Here is an 18,810-nt window from a genome sequence, read left to right as displayed (position 1 = left end):
TTAACAAGCAAAGAGTTACCAACAGAATGTAATCATACTGGGGTGCTTTGATTTTTACCAATCTTTTCATAGCTTTATTAAAGATGAAAAACAGATTGTTTCAGAACTGGCTCTAGATAGGAGGTTGATAGTTCATTTAATCTGTCACATACGCATACAAGCACAACATATACTAAATGTACCCTGATTGTTCCAAGGCTATTTATGGAAAAATAGGAAAATGAAAATAAAGAATATTTAAAAAGATAAAAAAATTGTTAATTGCTATCACAGCTAATAATGCTTTATAATTAAACCGTGCATACAAACTGATTATATTTTATATTATTTTGTCATTCTAATAGCATAGCAGTCTATAAGCAGCTAAGTGCATTATGCTAACAATATTAAATGTGCAAAATTACTGATGTGTGCATTAGTAATTCGTTTAGTCGCAGCATTTGAAATACATACTTCTGTCCTTGTGTGTACTCATTGAGCATATTTATTATAGTGTACAACTATTTAGAGCTTTGCTTGTTTTCTAAATTGTAGGTGACTTGTAGAATATAATTGCTGATTGGTTGCTATGGGCAACATCACCAGTGATGTTGGCTTACACACTATAATAAATATTGCCCCTAAATGTGTGTGTCTTATAGAATAAAAGCATACAGTCATGCGGCAGGTAATGTCTTTTAGAGAAATGGCATATACTACCTACATATAAAGCATTCTAGTTTAATACTAAATTCTAGTTTAATATCCTGGAAACTGTACCTCCCTGGATTATGATTTGGGTTAATACAATGGTGCAGCACAGTGCATTAAACACCTTTTTGGAGTGTTATAAATGTGCCTTTTTTGTGTAATTTTTTGGATGTATTTTTGTTTCTTTATTAGCGTTACTATTCTCCCAATTTCTAGTCTGTACCTGAAAATGCTATCTGGTTTTTGTTATCATAGCGCAAAAAATTATCTGTATTGATATTTTTAACTACTCAACTTCATTTTCAGGCCCTTTCATATTGCTCTCTCATTCTGGTGTCTGTTGTCTATGCGTGGTTGCTAGGGTAATTTTTTCAACAAGGTAGCAATTTAAATTCCCAGTAAGTGTAGCTATAAAATATAAATATCAAAAAACCACAAAAATGCTAAAGACTAATTCTAGTTCTCTTAGAATACTGATGTCATCATTTTAACATGAACTAACCTTTTAGTCATCCATCTGGCTGCTGTGACTGTTACCTTTGTGTAAGCTGTAATGGTATTAATACTGAGATTAACTGCCCCGCCCCCCAGGCTGTAAAGACCCTGTATTTTTCACACCTATAAACTCCTGCATTGTTCACACCTCAGATTCAGGCTGTAAAGACCATGTATTGCTTTCACCTATAAGTTTCTGCATTGTTCACAGCTCAGGCTCAGACTGTGGGCACCCACATTGTTCACACATATGTAGGAGCAGAGCCAAAATTGTGTCACTGTATGCACAGCAGTACAAAATGTACATAGGCATGATTTCCCGGTCTCCTTCCTGCTCTGCCTGCCCTGCCTGTGTGTGCCATACTGTCTGCCCTATGCTGCCTGTGTGTGCCATACTCTGCCTGCCGTGCCATGTTCTGTCCAGTGTCAGACTAGCCCACCAGGAAACTCTTGGTGGGCTCAGGTGTCAGTGGGACCATCTTGCTTCTATCTATTTAGCCTATTTCATGGTCATTTCCTATTTCTGTATGGGGAAAAGGGAAGCTTGATAGATAGAAGAATACATAGAGTACAGTATGTAGAGAAGAGATTAGAATAATAGTTTGAGGGAGCAGAGGAGGAATTAAAGTTTTGAGAGTGGGCCCATGGTCCCGAGATTTCTGGTGGGCCCCTGCCATCTCAATCCAACACTGGTTCTGCCCTAGGCTGCCTGTGTGCGCCATACTCTGCTTGCCCTCCCCTATAAAGCATTTGTTGTCATACTCTGCCTGCCCTATGCTCCCTGTGTGTGAAATACACTGCCTGCCCTACAATTCCTGGGTGTGCCATACTCTACTTGTCCTACAATTCCTGTGTGTTATACGCTGCCTGTGTGTGCCATACTCTGCCCTATGCTGCCTGTGTGTGCATACTCTGCCTGCCCTATGTCACCTGTGTGTGCCATACTTTGCCTTCCCTAGGCTGCCTGTATGTGCCATACTTAGCCTGTCGTATTCTGTCCCTGTGCCATACTCTGCCTGCACTAAGCTGCCAATGTGTGCAATGCTTTGCTTGCCCTATGCTGCCTATGTGTGCCATGCTGTGCCTGCCCTATGACTCCTGTGTCTGCCTGTGGGACGTGAACCTGGCGGGGGTTGTTCTGGAAGTTTGTTAGCATTTGGAAATAGTTGTTAGGGCTCCCTAAGATGTTTGTTTATGATGTGCTTGGGGTTGCTGTTCTACTCACAGGGGAGGAGGAGGCATATGGTTTTAGGGGTGTGGCTTTGTATGACTTCATTTTGCATAATTTATGGGGGATATCCCTGCAGTGAGCACCAACCATTAAAAAAGTGGAGTGGACATCTGTGGCCAAAATTCTGGCCCTCAGTACCACAGAAGTTGGACAGCACTATTCTAAATAAGTCTTGTCTAACTTATTACATGTAGTGGGCCAATTATTTCTCATTCAGCATGTTGGAGGCAGATCATCCACTGCCAGGGGTGCAGGAGCTAGTGTAAAGTGAGTGCTGTGCTGAGCTGCTCCAGTTTAATACAGGATCCTTTATAATTTCTTGCCCCAGATGGCAATCTGATTTTGCTGCCTAAAGAAATAGGGTGGTGAGATCAAGCCTGTTTTCCTACTGAAAAAGGCAGTTATATTAAGGTGCTTTCTGAGCCTGCCCTTGCTGTAGAGTCTTGATTTTAAATTGTAGAGGGCTGGGATCATGAATAGTAAGATAATACTAAATGTAAATATTGTTTCAGCTTTTTGGGACCTTAAAAACTATAACTGATCATTTACAGTAAATATATTTTTCTTTTTCATTTTTTGGCATGAAAGTAGTTAAAAACAAAATCACAAACCAATATAAGTGAATGCATGATTCACCATATGAGCAATGTATGAAACAGAGAATTTCCTGTGACAGTTTCCAGACTGCTGCTCGCTCCTAGACTCCTCCTGCCCAGGGAGGTGCCAGATAGACAGAGTAATCAGTGCAGGATGAGAGATTGCAATACTCCAAGCAGGGGCAGTGCTGATAAACACACTTGCTAGTGCTGAGCTACAGGTTTTGCTCCAAGGAGTATGTGGTGCCTGGCTGAAAAGAACAGCTGAAGTCTCTGATAACTCTGGCATGCCAAACTCTGCATGCAAACACTTGGGAATTAATATCACAACAGAAACAGGGCAGAGAAGCACACGAATTTAATTCAATTGTAGAAGATGGATTGGAGATAGAATATTGATGCAGAACGAATGACACCAAACTGCCGTTGCCTGGAAGTGTTGAAGAAGACACAATGATTTTGCTAAACCATTCAAATCAAACATTTGAAGAGCCTTGTTCTGACTATATGAAAATAACTTTACTTCTGACTTTTTAACTGGCTTGCGTGTAAGCTGTACTTTAGATGGCTGTGCAATCATTACATTGTTTAATGGATGAGTAACTTCTCTAGTGCCTGCAATTTCCCCTTGAAAATGGAAGCTAATATTCCACCCCTGGTCTTTCTGCTTGTGACAGCTGGTCTGTGTTTATGCAATGGCCACATATCTGAAGAGACCCTACAAACTGCACAGGTAAATATCAAAGGCATACTTTATTGTTCTGTCTTATTTATAGCATGCTAGCGTACTCTGCAAGCTGAGAAAAATACACTACTTAGCCAACCTTGGCTCTACTGCTATTTTAAAACTACAACTCCCATCGTCCTCCCTCAACCTTGATGAAAATTGTGTTTCTGCTGTTGTTATTGTCGGTAACAACCTACTGCAGAATTCTTCTGTAGCTGCCTATACCTCTGTACCCCTGGGTGGTAATAAACCCTGACAAAACAAATGTTGGGAGTTTGTAAAAGGTATGTTTTACAGTTACACCTGAGCTGTTGCCATTGATGTTATTGGGTGCTGTGAGGTCTTCAGTAGAAATTAGACCACAGTTTTGGAAATACTTATTAATGTAAACTGTTAATGTTGCCATCTTGCAATTTACAAACCATTCCTATATACTATTATCTCCACTTCTAATTCATAAGCTGTATGCAACTTACTCGGTCAAGGTGTCATCAGTGTCAGATGTCATGCCTTATTCAGTTTTTCACATTCAATCTATTTACGATGCCTTTAGGGCCAAACAGCAGTTTTTCTTGCTTTGACTACCACCTCCAACAAAAAATTCTCTTTGCCCCTTTTTTCATTTACAATCTTTGCTCTTCCATAAAGAATGCAGTTTAAGCAAAAAATATGGAACACATACCAATTTATCAAACAGGTTACACTTTGTTTTCAAGGAATTGTTAACTTCTTAAAGAGATTGTGCTGCAGCTCCATTCTTACATATATGAAAAGTGCTACTTGAAATCTTGGGAGCATGGCTCGTTAATAAATGAAACATTGTTGAGCCTAATCAAACAAAGTTACTACGTATGTAAGAACCTGCAACTGAAATTCCATAAGGGATATGTCGCAGTTGTGTGAAATAGTTTCTTTGGACAGTGTTTGTAACTGGTAATAATGTCTTCTTAAAAATGTGCCCTAAAGCAACAGCAGCTATTAGTATAACTCAACACAAGCTTTGCTGTGTTGAGTGCAGGCATGAATCCTAAGAGTGCAGGGGTGGCCATGTGTTACCAGTACAGCGTCTACTTATACTGATGCTACTCCATCATCTATCTACCACCTCAGTGGCATTGTCAAGATTCCATAAAGTATGGAGCAAGTACATTCAATTGGGAGAAAAAAAACAAACCTATAATGATATTCCTAAACCTTTTTTTTTTTTATATAAAGAAGAATAATTGCAGTTACCCAGAAAGGTAATCTAATTAAGTTGTTTCTGGAGAATACTTCTGGAGATATCTTGAGATCTGCTTATAGCTTATGATCTACTTAGACGCTACTGTCTAAAAGCATACGAAGCAGCCAAGTTTATAAAGTAATATGGCTTAACAAAATCTATAAAAGAATTGTTTCAAGGTGTATAATTAACTATAATTAGCTTTATATTTCTGTTGAATTTGATGTAATATGCATTTTTACGAAGGGCTAGCCTGGTAAAAAAAAATATATTGATATCATAAACTGTTATCCACAGATCACAGTGTCGACTTTGCTGTAGTGGTGCTTAAAGCTACAATTGTGGTTATGCTCTGCGATAAAGTGTCTTAACTTTTCACTGTCTACAGCTCATTTCTCACTAATCCTATGGATGATGTGGCAGAGTGTCAGTATAGCTTTAAAATTAAAAGCAAACAAAACCTGTATTCTGTAAATGCTCAATATTAGCCCAAGGTGTTGACGTTATGTTTTATTAGTATGTTTATTGTTTTAATTGGAAAACATGTAGAGGGTAGCAATAGGCAAAGCGGACAATTTAGTAAATTCTAGTAATGGAGAGATGTTGTAGTGGTTATTATTGTTATTTGAATTAAACAATGTGTAGAGCACTGTTTTTTTATGGACTTGACTGCAATCTGTGGATTCTGGTAGATTCCAAATGGGCTGGGGCTATTTGGGCCTCTGTATACTGGGCCAGGACCTAATTTGAATGCCAGTATGTGCCTGACTCTCTCTTATTTATGTAGTCTCTGCCACTCTTGGCCCACTTTTGCCTTCTTGGCACATTCTGCTCTTGTTTTCATATGCAGCAGCCCAATGCAACATCTCTTCACTTCACCCCTATACCTAGTCTTTCAATGATGCCATGCACTTACCTTTAAAGTTCACATCAAAGTTCTCTAGTCATTTTCAGTGCATTGCACCAGTACTTTGTGAGGAGGCAGACCTTAGTAGAGGAATAATGAGGTGAAAGTTTTGGGAGACTGGGCCAGTATGGGGAAACTGTTAAAACGGCTTCATTAATTACTATAGACAAGAGTTTAACCATAGAGACAGCTAAGACAGATGATGCTGGGGGTGATGTGAGCACAGAGGTCCTGGTGATACGCTTTATGATAAAGCAAGCTGTCTTTAAAGATTTTGTGAATATAGGGACCTAAAATTATTTTGAACTGACCTGGTAACAGAGTTGTTATGCCTCTAATTAGAAATAAAAAAAATATATGACTTAGTTCGGACCTGAACTTGCTCTTTTAATTTTAATGGATCACATTGAGTCTGTTCATACTCAAAATCAAATCTGTCGTAATGGTTGATGCAAAAAGAGAGGATTCACAGTTCTTCCTCACCCAAACAGACTAGAACTCTGCTCTTAGTCCTCCATACGCCTGAATGGTCACATCACCCATTATGTATCCATTTAGCCTGGGGGCTGATCAGTCAGATGCCTTGCAGGCTGGACAGTGCATTAAAAGATAATTCATCTAATTGAGGTCCCAGGGGTATGATTTATAGGCTAGAGTGTTGGTTTAGGTCAAGATGTGGTGTAAGTTATAATTAGCTAATTACATGATAATTAAAGGCTTCTCAAAACTTTGAGATCTCAACTGTGAACACCTGGTTGTATTAATCAACTAAAATTAAAAGGCAGAAAAACATTTCCTTAAGTATATCTTGCCTATACCCACCTCTGTCTGAGTTGCTCTGTTTGGCTCTTAATCAACTTAAATAATTTTTAGTAAACAAAGACAGGCCTGCTTCTGTGTAAACACAACTACTGCTTATTTCTCACTGTGCAGTCCCTAGGCATCCCCAAATATAAAATGAAATCAAGTGAACTTCCAGCTTTGCAAGGAATTGAAAATGTATTTTAGTATAAAAGATTGATCCCTTTGCAAATTCCTGCTTTGGTGGTCAGAAACTGCCATCTGCTGCTGTCAGTACAAGGGCACACTGTAACATTAGTTGCAAACTTGGGGAGGGGGTTCACAGAAAACACACATTCTATCTTAGAACGGGACTGGTAACTTAATGATAACATCTGAAAGTGGTACATTTATATAATAAGAGCTAGCTGGGATCCTACAAACTTAAGGGTGAAGACACATGGAGATACTCAGTAGCAGCTACTTGTCAAGGCTACAAAATGTCAGAATATACCCTGCCATAGACAATACTGAGAATTGCCTCTGCTAAAACACATGACAGTTATCGGTAAATGATCAGCATTGTTTATTTTTGTAGCTGCTACAAGTATCTCCATGTGTCTAAAAACTTAATTTAGTGACAGAAAATGTCTCCTGGCTTGGAGTGTGTTGCCATTATTTCATCTGTATATACTGGATAAAAATGTTGTTTTTTGATGCACTGTGTTTAGAGACAGCCCCCTGCATATTGATGCACTGTGTGCTTCCAAGGGGTACTCTGGCACCAGGATAGTTTAGCCAGTTGCAAGCTCACTCTCCAGCAATTTGTGCTTGTATGGCCATAGTTGGAATGAGGTGGAGATTATGATCCCAATGGACCACAGGCAGAATTAAGCCTTTAACATATCACTTGAATGGCTTTGAGTAGAAGCAACCTGTATATATTTTTAAGGAATTATGGACTTTGTTTATGGCTCAGCCAGTATGCAATTGTTGAAAACTTGCATGTATTTTAAATTATTATGTAATTAGTATATTATAGAATAACTGTTATTGGCTGTCTTGAATTGAAATTAACAGCAGCCATAGATATACAGCATGGGAATTTTTTGGAGGATCATAACCTTCTGATAGACTACCACTTTAATGATTCAAAAAAGTTAGTAATAACAGAATGATTTCAAATGAACACTAAAGCGTTAATATTTGGGCTTTGTGTAGTTTTAAAGGCACAGTACACCCTTGTTTTAATTGTTTTTGCTTTTTATTGCATGAAACAGGGGAATCTGAAATAAAGCATAAAATCACATTCTACTTCCTGTTTGTATAAACACAATCAAAACAAATGAGCAGTCAGCTGAAAAGCATTCTCTATAAAAAACCCTCCGTTCCCCTAGCTGCAGTCTGTTAATGTTTGAGCTAAGGAGCAGCTTATTAGAGGACTTGTTTTGATTGTACACTGAAGAACAGCAAATAGAATATGACTTTTCATTTCCAATTTTTTTTGTTAAGTGAAAAAGAAAGTTTAAAACCATTGATATAATTAAAACAATAGGCAAAAAGTATGTTTAGCACAAGCCATCCTTATTGAACTAAAGTTGAAAAGGGGGGTATACTGCTCCTTTAAATTTGCTGCCTGTCTAGCTCCAGGTACATAATGACATGTTGGACCCATGGAGTTCCATCCATTCAAAGTGAAGAGGTTATGTATCATTTGAATAGACCATTATAGATAAAAACAACTATATAAACATTAACTTAGCGTTCGTACCCACAAGGATTTTTGGCTGGCCAAACTGGGCAAAGATCTGGTCGATTGGTGCATCTAACTTTGCCCTTGTATAAAAGAATACTTCTAACAAATATCATTATTTGATCCTTTCATCACTTTTTTAGAACCTTAAAATCCTAAACAGCTTTTGCATTGGTAAGTGGTGTTATCATTCAGAGTTACAGAGTGATACCCTGCTGGGTTTTGCAATAGCCAGGAAGCTACAAGTAGCTCATTAGCATCTAAAATAAATATCCTTCTCAAGGAAAGCATTTATGTGTATATGAATTTGCCGTTGCTACCCCAATCCATACTCCCCAGTGCATTTGTTGAGTTCTTCCCATTCTATTTTGGTGTGACCTAGGTTCAAATTAGAAGTTAAAAAACATAAATCCTGTTTCATTATAAAGGAAACATAAAAATGATTGTCTGAAAAGCCAATTACTAAGTCATTCGACAGTGTTCATGTGGGAGAAACAGACACACTCAAAAGCCGTTTGTGAGTTATTTTCTTCCAAACAGTACATGGAGTATAATAGTGTGAAATTAGCCGTCTCTGCTTTTGTCTAAAACTTTGTATGGGCACTTTTGTTAAACTGACTACCATGCTGTGCTTAATACAGTGCCTCTCTGAGTGCTGCTGTATCCTTTCATTGTGTACAACACACTGCAGGAAGTCTTTCATGTTCTCAGCAACTGGGCATGGATTCAGGCTAATGGACTGCCAGATGGGATTTTCATATTTACTTTCTACAATACAAAGTTGTGTGCACTCTGGGCACACCCTGTGATCAGTTTTGTTGTGAGGCTAGTCTGTCTAATTTAAAGAGATGGCAGGTTGGGTATCATTGTTTTTGCAAAACTTATAGCCCTATAAGTAAATTGGCATAATCTGCTCAACATCATAGTGACCTGGTTGGTTTGGTCTTGTCCCCTTCCACTTCAAATAATTATTCTTAGTTTGTTGGAATATCTTGTGCACTAACGAATATGGGTAATGTTGCAAACAGCTACTGAAACCTGACTTAGCCCCACAACTTATTTTGTGCCACATGGCAACCCCAAAAAAAGGTGCTTGCTACCCCCCTACCCATGGATCCTTACCTTTTACTAACAATCCCCCTTCCCTACCTACCTATCCCCTGGGTGTTATATTTTGTGATATTGAGTTGTTTGTACTTTATAATTGTGGTTATAACCATTGCAATCGCTTGTCATTGAATAATCAATAAATATCTATTACAATAAATACGGTAATGTGTATGCAGCTTAGGAAAAGGTAATAAGGAGGCCTGCACTTAGATTTCAATGGTAAGCCTTTGTGGTTATGGTTAGCAACTCTAAGTAAAAATAAATATTCATCAGCTAAAAAAAAATCATGTAAAAAAAAAATGCAAGGTGTTAGTAGGAAGCTATAGAGGGGCATCTATATTTATATTGTTTCCTAATGCCCTGTTATATACCTTATGTGAGGCAACCAATCTGTAAGACAAGCAAGATTTTAGTAAATATGTACAAGATGACACTCTCTGGATCCAGTCTTCTGCTAATATAAATATTTTTAGTTTGTTTGACTGCAGTATTCTGTAATATTTATATGTTTTGTTTAATTTAGAAATCAGAAAAAGAATAGCACACAGGCATTGCCATGTTTTTACACTTGGCCTATCTCCCAAATATCACACACAGCCTCTGGTCTCAATGATCTTTTTCAATTTACGGGATTTAATAAGCCAGTAGGATATGTTGTGCAAAATGTATTCACAGTCCCAGTGGTGCAGTTGTGACCATAATCAGATATGGTAGCAATCAACTGGGAAGCAATTTTAAGTGTATAGGTTATTTTTAAATAATCACTTTTTTATTGTCCTGTAACTACCTGTAAAAACAGCACACTGGGTGACCAAAGGTGGATATACATGGGCAGATTTAAGTTGGCGATTTGGCATCTTATCTGTCTGTGTGCGGGGTCCCCCAACGGGCCTACCCGACCAATTTTCTGTACGAAAATCAGGCAGATGTCGGTCAAGAAGGCTTGCTTTTCCATCGGATTGGGGACTGCATAGCTCATTGATGCTGTCCTTGCTCCAATGGCTCCTATAACCATGGTTGTAATTTTGATTGTTTGGCCCTAATATTACAGACTAAATTAGGAAATACATCAACATTAATGATAAAACCACAGGAAACATGAAACAGAACTTACTGTGTATTCAACTGATAGATTAAAAAAGGTATTCTTAATGGTAACTACAAAAGGCTTTTCCGGATAACAAGTATGTTATTGTTTTGTATGCCATCTCTTTTGTAAAGAAGCATATGTCCTGAGAATTAGCTATTTGGTCTACATTTTTCTTCAAAGAAAACAGGATCCAATTCTTGCAGATTACTTTTTCAACAAAACCTGAGCCTGGAAAGCATCTTGGCAACCTTAGGAAAAACATTTTATTATGTATAGCACTGAACTGTCGAAAGGACTTAACATAATTTTGAAGAACTGAAGAGTTGTGTTAGAAACAGTTACTTATGAGGGTCACAGTTGCCAAATGAGTACTCTAGCAGCCTGCAAGAAATGACTGTAGGGATTCTACTTGCTTTTCTGCCTACCCCTCGTTCAGCTTTTCAGCAGTCAAATAATGGTTTGACATCTGGTAAACAAAAAATGCTTATATACTATAATAATAGCATATGTTGGCATTTTGCAAGGCATGTAGAATTAGCATGAAATTAACATGGACAAGTGTTACCAGCATCTTGGTTTTATGAGGAAAATAATCAAGAGTTACTTGTAGTTCCTGCTCTGTTTTGCACATCATGTCCAATTGTCAGAAATGGCAAAATATTATCAACACAAAAATATCAATCTTATGTAACAAGAAACAAATTGAATTCCATCATTTTAGCCTGTGTACATTTAAAGGGATTCTGTCATGATTCTTATGATGTACATTTTATTTCTAAACTACACTGTTTACATAGAAAATAATTTACCATTTAAAATTTTATTCTTGATCCAATAGATATTTTTTAGTTGTAATATTGGTGTGTAGGCAGCCATCTCAGTGCATTGTGCCTGGGTCTGAGCTTCCAGAAGGAGCCAGCGCTACACATTAGAACTGCTTTCAGATAACCTACTGTTTCTTCTACTCCCATGTAACTGGAGGAGTCCCAAGCCAGACTTGGATTTTTTTACTATTGAGTGCTATTCTGAAATCTACCACGTTTAGCAATACAGGCATCAGGGAGCTGCTGTCTTGCTACCTCCCCATTGTTCTGCTGATCGGCTACTGAGGAGGAAATGGAGGGGGTGATATTGCTCCAATTTGCAGCACAGCAGTAAAGTGTGAATGAAATTTATCAGAGCACAAGTCACATGGATGTGTCACCCTAGGAAAATGAAGATCATGGCTAGCCCCATGTGAAAATTTGATGAAATATAAAAAAAATCTTTGCTTTTTTGAAAAACAGATTTCATTGCAGGATTCTGCCGGAGAAGCACTATTAACTGATGTGTTTTTTGTTGTTGTTTTTTTTCAAAAAAACATGTTGTTCCATGACAGTATTCCTTTAAACATGATTTAAAAATAGGAAATAATGCAATGTTATTAACCTTCAGAAGGAACATCAATCTCAGCTAAGGGCATATTTGCTATTAATCATCCCAGGGTCAGCCGGTTACATTTATCAGCTGTAGCCCCTCTTGGGTCTAAGGTCACAGTAATTAATTCTGTTATCCCTCTCCCACCCACATGTTAAATGATCATATTCTTTCCAGTGCATCCTAATATGAATATAAGAATGCTTTCCTTACAGCTGCAATAAAGGCTATTTTGGGATTGTATGTAGAAAGTCTATGCTATATAATTTTACTGTTATTTAATATGATAATCATTATGGTTATTGATAATAATTAGCATTACTGTATTTAGAGTATTAGCTTATGTTTCAGTACCCAAAGGTCTGACACCTCTTAAGCTAGATGAATGAAAAGGTATTTAAGGTATTATATTATCTGCTGATGAAATTTTGCAAAATAATAATTGGTCACCTGATGGTTTTGTGTATTTCCTGTATAGAATTCAATAGCTAGAAAATGACTGTAATCAACAAAATGCATTTGTTTCCTTCATTTAAACAGGAAACTAAAAGAAGTGTCTTATTAAGCAGCAAAACACTTTTAGACACGTTTGATTATAGAGCATGACAAGCTATTTTCTGGGCAAGATTAATGAGCTTCAGTTGGATTTGGAAGGCATTTGAATATTATAGCTGCCAAAGTTATGTGAACAGAATAAAGTAGCAAAGTAAGTCCGGTTTGATCGCAGTACCTTTGTGCTCCTCAACATGAGTTTGCTGAGGCAATCCTTCACCTTTACCCATGACGAATGAAGCCTTACAGCTCAAATTAATTTGTGAGACTGCTTTGGGGGCACCACATGGCAGGAACTTGCTCTCCACTTAATCAGCTCGGTTGCTTTTTTGTATATCAGCAGTGTTTTCTACCAAAGAAATAGTATCCTTTTATTAATTCATAGTGATACATTTAGTTTGATTCTGAATCAAAGTTGGGGCAGTTTGCATGTAAACGTATCTAAGAATTCTTATGAGTTTAGTTAAAGCTCATTATTATTAATGCAATCCATATTTCTTTACTTAACCTTATAATTAAGGAAGTATGATGTAGACTGGAAGTTTCCAACTGTGGGCCTGTGCAGCATGCCAAGGCTTTTCTTTACCTATACAAGGGATTTAGATACTTCTCTGTACGACATCTTGATTTTATTTTATTCTGGTCCCAAATAAGTGGCCTGTGCAAATGCCTTTCTCTTTGCAATGATACCAGTATAGTACAAAAATAGACAGTTTTGTGCAAGCATCATATATGATGGCATAATAACTTATTAAATGTAAGGCTTAAAGGAGGAGGAAAGGATACTAAAGAGTATCTAGAGTCATAACTCCAGTGCTGTCATCCGTGTCCTCATATTCTGCCTGTTTTTCAGATCAGAAGCCTCATATAAAAAAAAAGTTCTTTTATAAGAATACCCATCATGCCACACTCCTGTATTGTGAGTATTTGTGAGCGCGCTTTCACACACAACAACAATCTGTGCACAATACTTTTAAATGTACTTGCGTCTAGGGGGAGGCTGGAACTTTGCGCATGTGCATTTAGTAACACGTGCCATCTTTGTTGAACTTAAATATGCAAAATGGCGGCTGCAAAGGAGATGAAACATTGATATCTTTGAAAGCGGACTGTGAGAGATACAAATGCTATGAAGACAAAAAAAAGTTAGAAATCAGGTAAAGGCAAGGGAACTCTTTCCAAGTATAAAGTTTAACCCTTTCCTTCTCCTTTAATAAATAATATTGAGAACCAACAGTGACAGTTATGGAATAATAAGATAAAAACAAAAACTAAACTAGACTCAACAGAAGCCATATGCATATGTTTAGAACACTTCAATCTACAAGATAAAAAAATCAATTTAATTTATTTAGGGGCAAAACATCAAAAAGGTGCAGTTTTATTCTGTAAGGTACATGGAACAGTTATGTTCTAACCTACAAAATAGATAGAAGTTAATTTCTACAGAAGATAGTGTCCATATCTAGGCTTACCACCCTCTTGCTAAGTATATATAATATATATTGCTGCCCCTTCCTTTCTCATGTGCAGGCATTCATTAGAGGCACATAGAAGGTTTAAAGTAATTTATTTTCTCTGCTTACAGACTCAGGGACAGTATACCCCGAGTTATTGGGGGCCTGGGAGTATCTTTTATTTTAATATATTTTGTAACATGCAATTACTCCCTGATTTATGAACAAATTTATCATTTGGTACAGAACTCCATAAGCAGAAGACAGACAAGATGTATGTGCTTTCCTTATCAGCCTTCTTGAGAAATATACTGCTCCAACTCCCAAAACCAATGTAAACATAAATCAGACTGCCAGTGTAGTAATGTGTCTCACTGATAAGCTGCTACTCACCCTGTTGTTGGTCAGGTCAGCAGGAAATTACCTCCCTGCCTAAGCATTTAGTAGTTAATAGGCTGAATCACTGCTTGTTGTATTTGTATATATGAGGAAAAGGCAATGGCAAGGATAAGAGAACGAGAGTAAAAACTGATAGGCACAACAGAGTTCACCGAAGACAAAGAGTAAGGTTATAAAAATAAAAAAAATGAAAACTGTTTATATAGTGGATACATAACAGAGTTAATCTGTTTTAATGAAGAAGAGCAAATAGAATATGTAAATATAAGAGGCTTTCTATTACAATAACAGTTTTATTACAACAACATTTCAAATTTGTTAATGTAAAGATGTGTCCTCTTGTTCAAGCACTGCCCATAGAAATAGCTAAAACTAGAGCATAGGCACCATGAGTCTCTCAGCAAGAACAGAAGTAATCAAAACACCCTTCTCCATTGGAAGCCTTTAAACTGTTAAAAGAGGAACCTTGTGCCTATGGGCAAGTATTAGTCTGGTATACGGAGGTCAGAATCTGCCACAGACAGCACATTTACCATTTCATTGAATCAGAAACAACTACTTTCAGAGGTCATACTTTGGCTTCTGTGTAATAGGGCAAGTCAGTTTGTGCCATTGCCCTTAAAATACTGAATTTGTTTGTGATCCTGTTTCCAGAACTCATTTTCCAGCTGATTATTCTATGCCTTGCTTGGAATTTAGATTCCAGTGATCCACCCTGTGTGTCTCTTCATACTGTCCAAGGCACAACCTAAAAATAAAGGATCTTTTTTTAAATGAAGGTCTTCTGTTTTCTGGGCAGATAGAGAAGCAAAAGGTATTGTTACCTACACAACCTTTTACAATTAAACTGTTGACTTATACACATTTTAGATTTGTTGAGTTTTAGATATATGGATTTATATTTATACTGTGTGTTGTAATTTAAGTGGCAAAAATGTGTATTAGAAAAGTCAGTTCCCATGTAGTGGAAGCACATATGCCTGCTTAATGTGACAACCTGCTCAGAAAAAGCTATTTTTATATAGGACTTGTGGAAATGTAATTACTTTGTTTGTTGTATGTCTTGGTTTCACACTATTCAAAAATTATATTGTCTCTTTTTGGCATCTTAATCCCATTTCCTCATTGACTAACAGGAAAGTTTTCGTTTCCCCCTGCTACCAACATAACGGAAATCTCTGACTAGACCTCAAAATTAGTATTGTACGTGGCACTAGTATAATAAAGCAACTGCAAAGTTCCTGCGTTTATTATTCTAATCTGTTAAAGAAAATGGGTTATCTTTGGCAAGTGTCACTGTGTATGTAGGCATTAGTGTGACAGTGTACACAGACGTTTAAACAATAGAACTGTAGAACATATGAACAAGTACTGTTATTTAATATTTTTCTCATTATAATGGTCTACAATAATGGCTTTGAGGTTTTCTCTACTCATGATATCCATTTTTTTCAAATATTTTAGTGGCTTTGGATTTATTTCACAGTTTGTATATTTTATAATCCACTTGACTGTATCTATCATTTTTATTTTGTGTTTATGTATCGGAAGTGTTATTAATATTGATTTTGTTGTTGTGATGGTGATACTGAATGCCTTGCAGCTGTAATGCTTCCTTATTAACTCATGCCCTTATATTGTGTTATTTACTCCCTTTGAACCTAGAATGGAGTGTGGCTTAGAAATCAAGGGGAGCAGTATGACACCTTAAAATATAACAGGCTTAATTAGTTATTAATTTCTACATTTTCTTTTAACCTTTTCTGCATAGGTGTTTTTGGAAAAATATGGTTACCTTAAAGAAACAACTAAACATCATAGTGGCAAACAACTTGCATCAGCAGTCAGGTATGTGATCATGTTTTTGTATATTATTAGTAACTGCTGCCGTGCTAAGCCTGATATTAGGTGCATAATCCTGCAGCCTGTGCAATCCCACACCATTCATGCCCATGGCAAGCTAAAGCTGCTGCAAGATGTATTTTACACCCACTGGAAGAATATGAGATTGGCACCAACTGGTCCACGCTAACTAATTCATTCCAAAATATAAAGGTTTGCAGATGCAAATTATTCGTTTCCCTTTTTAAAGTTACTGATCCTTTAATATAGCAAATTCTGGTGGTTTACAGAACAGTACAAAAATTGTTAAGTGGCACTGTTGTACATAGCTCTGGTACTGATAAATACAACTCAGTGCACAGTTTTCTCCTTTCCCACTGAACTTGCTAAGGGAGGGCCTGAGGTACAGGGAGTTTGTGGCTTGCAACAAGGAGTCAACATAGCAATTAATGCCAGCCCTCAGCTTTTGCCAAATGACAATTTTACCACTTTTTTTTAAAGCCCTTTTCCCACTGTTGTTTGGCTGTCAAGAACTGTTATCATTTAGAAAAGACTTATTGTGCAGAACCAACACATCAGGTAGAGATAATAATTGTTGTACATGGCAGAATACAGAAGGGCCTATGTTAACCCATCAGAAAAGGACCACATAAACATACCAATACATCCTATCCCATATATATATATATATATATATATATATATATATGGGTTTGGAAACACAGGTCAACACACCATCACCATGTAGGAGTGCTGTACAACATATTAACCTACGTTGACATAAGCTATAAATCTGGTCTTGGTTATGGACTAGAGCATTTTTGAGATGAGGGCCTCTAAGATTTGCATTGTTCTTATTTAAGCCAATGGGAGCGATCACAGGCAGGGACTTTTCTTCACCTGAATATTTCACCCCCTCATGAGGAAACTTCTGGTGATTTTGGAAAATGAAGTGCCATGTATGTTTTCCCACTTGCAATTCACTTTATTGCTGCTATGAAAGCATTTTGTGGTGATTTGTTGTCACCAAAACAAATCTTCCAGTGTGCCATGAACCTTAAGTGTTTTCTTTCAACACTTTAGGGCTCTGGCACATGGGGAAGATTAGTCGCCCGCGATTAACTCCCTGTTCGCGGGCGACTAATCTCCCCGAGTTGCCTAGCCCTGCCATCCCACCGGCGAACATGTAAGTCGCCGGCGGGATGGCAGACGCGGCGGCGCGATTTCGCGCAAATCGCCGAAAAAGACTCGCGAGCGCCCGCGAACAGGGAGTTAATCGCGGGCGACTAATCTTCCCCGTGTGCCAGAGCCCTTAGTTCAGTGTTATTAGTTCACATAGATTTCAAGTGGACTGAAATGCTGTTATTTTGTCTGATTAACTCTCCTTTTCTAAAACTGTGATAATTTATGCTTATAATCCTCCTATATTCTCTTTCTCTAAAATTTATATAATATGCCAAGAGCCACACTATCAAGTGTTTGTTAGTATTAGTATTTATAAAGGGGCAACATATTTATCAGTGCTGTGCATTAGTAGGTGTAACCATGAAGCAAACAGAATACATACAAATACTAACCCATACAGTATATATTACACATAATGAGCCCGATTCACTAAAGTGCGAAATAACGTGCGCTATTTTTAGCATGCGTTAAAAATTTTACCGCTTCTTAATTTTGGCGACTTTTTGCACGATTCACTAATAGTACACTCGCGCTATTTTACGCGCGGTATTTCATGCGATATCCTTGTCGCGATAAAAAGCGTGCGCTGTATTTTCCGTATGCACGCTATTTATCGCATGCGCTAATTGTCGCGACATTACGCACGCGACAATCGGCAGCATAAAAATGGCTACATTTTGCCCTGGGAGAGCACAGAGTGCTAGAGAGTATAAATGTTTATTTGCAAAAAAAAACCCCAAAAAACCAATAAAAATATAAGTAAGAAAAAAAAAGAAATGCTAGAGATAAGAATATTTAGCCAAATACTTAGGGGTCCGTTAGCTAAAGTGGCTTAAATTAAGTTAGAGATTTTAGACACAGAATAAATGGCAAATATGTTATGGGCACTTTATTAAACGGGGACAAATATAATATTGCAATTATTCTGGCAACAAAACATTGGATTGGCAGTTATCACACTCGCCAGAAAATACGCTACGTACTAATTAACGCAAGTTTTACTATTCAGCAAAATGGGCTAAAGACAAAATTGTTGCCAGAATATTTGCAAACATTTAACCCATATATGTCTATGAAGATTCTCATTCATCCAGGTCATGATATACAGTATCTAGTAGAATTAAGTCTAAAACAACTGGACTTCTCTGAGTTTTTCTTGAAAACGTTTCACCACTCATCCGAGTGGCTTCTTCAGTTCAAATGACTGGTAGGGAATTCCCCGGTATTTAAACTCTTGATGGTAGTAGAGTCACTGACATCCAATCACAATGGTTCCATTGAACTTGTTCAGTTAGGTGTTAGCTGAAACTGACAGGTGTAAGAAGGTATGATCCAATCACAATGGTACCAAGATTCTC

The 18,810-nt window shown here is 37.4% G+C and overlaps 1 protein-coding gene across 2 annotated transcripts in view; it reads left to right on the top strand.

The window, feature by feature from the left end:
- Positions 1-3,166: 3,166 nt before the first annotated feature.
- Positions 3,167-18,810, top strand: part of mmp28 (matrix metallopeptidase 28) — a 36,805-nt gene continuing 21,161 nt past the window's right edge. The window contains exons 1-2 of one of the 2 annotated variants that reach the window (XM_002933831.5): positions 3,167-3,745; positions 16,197-16,273. In XM_002933831.5, the coding sequence (XP_002933877.3) occupies positions 3,608-3,745; positions 16,197-16,273 (215 nt within the window). In that variant the 5' untranslated portion in view covers positions 3,167-3,607. Of the gene's footprint in view, positions 3,746-16,196; positions 16,274-18,810 lie in introns of those variants that run through there. The other variant, XM_012957449.3, reaches the window with a different exon arrangement.

The sequence above is a fragment of the Xenopus tropicalis genome, chromosome 2, assembly GCF_000004195.4.
Source record: "Xenopus tropicalis strain Nigerian chromosome 2, UCB_Xtro_10.0, whole genome shotgun sequence".
Classification (NCBI taxonomy): Eukaryota; Metazoa; Chordata; class Amphibia; order Anura; family Pipidae; genus Xenopus; species Xenopus tropicalis.
Note: the sequence above shows the minus strand (reverse complement) of the source record. Positions and strands in the feature narration are given on the sequence as shown.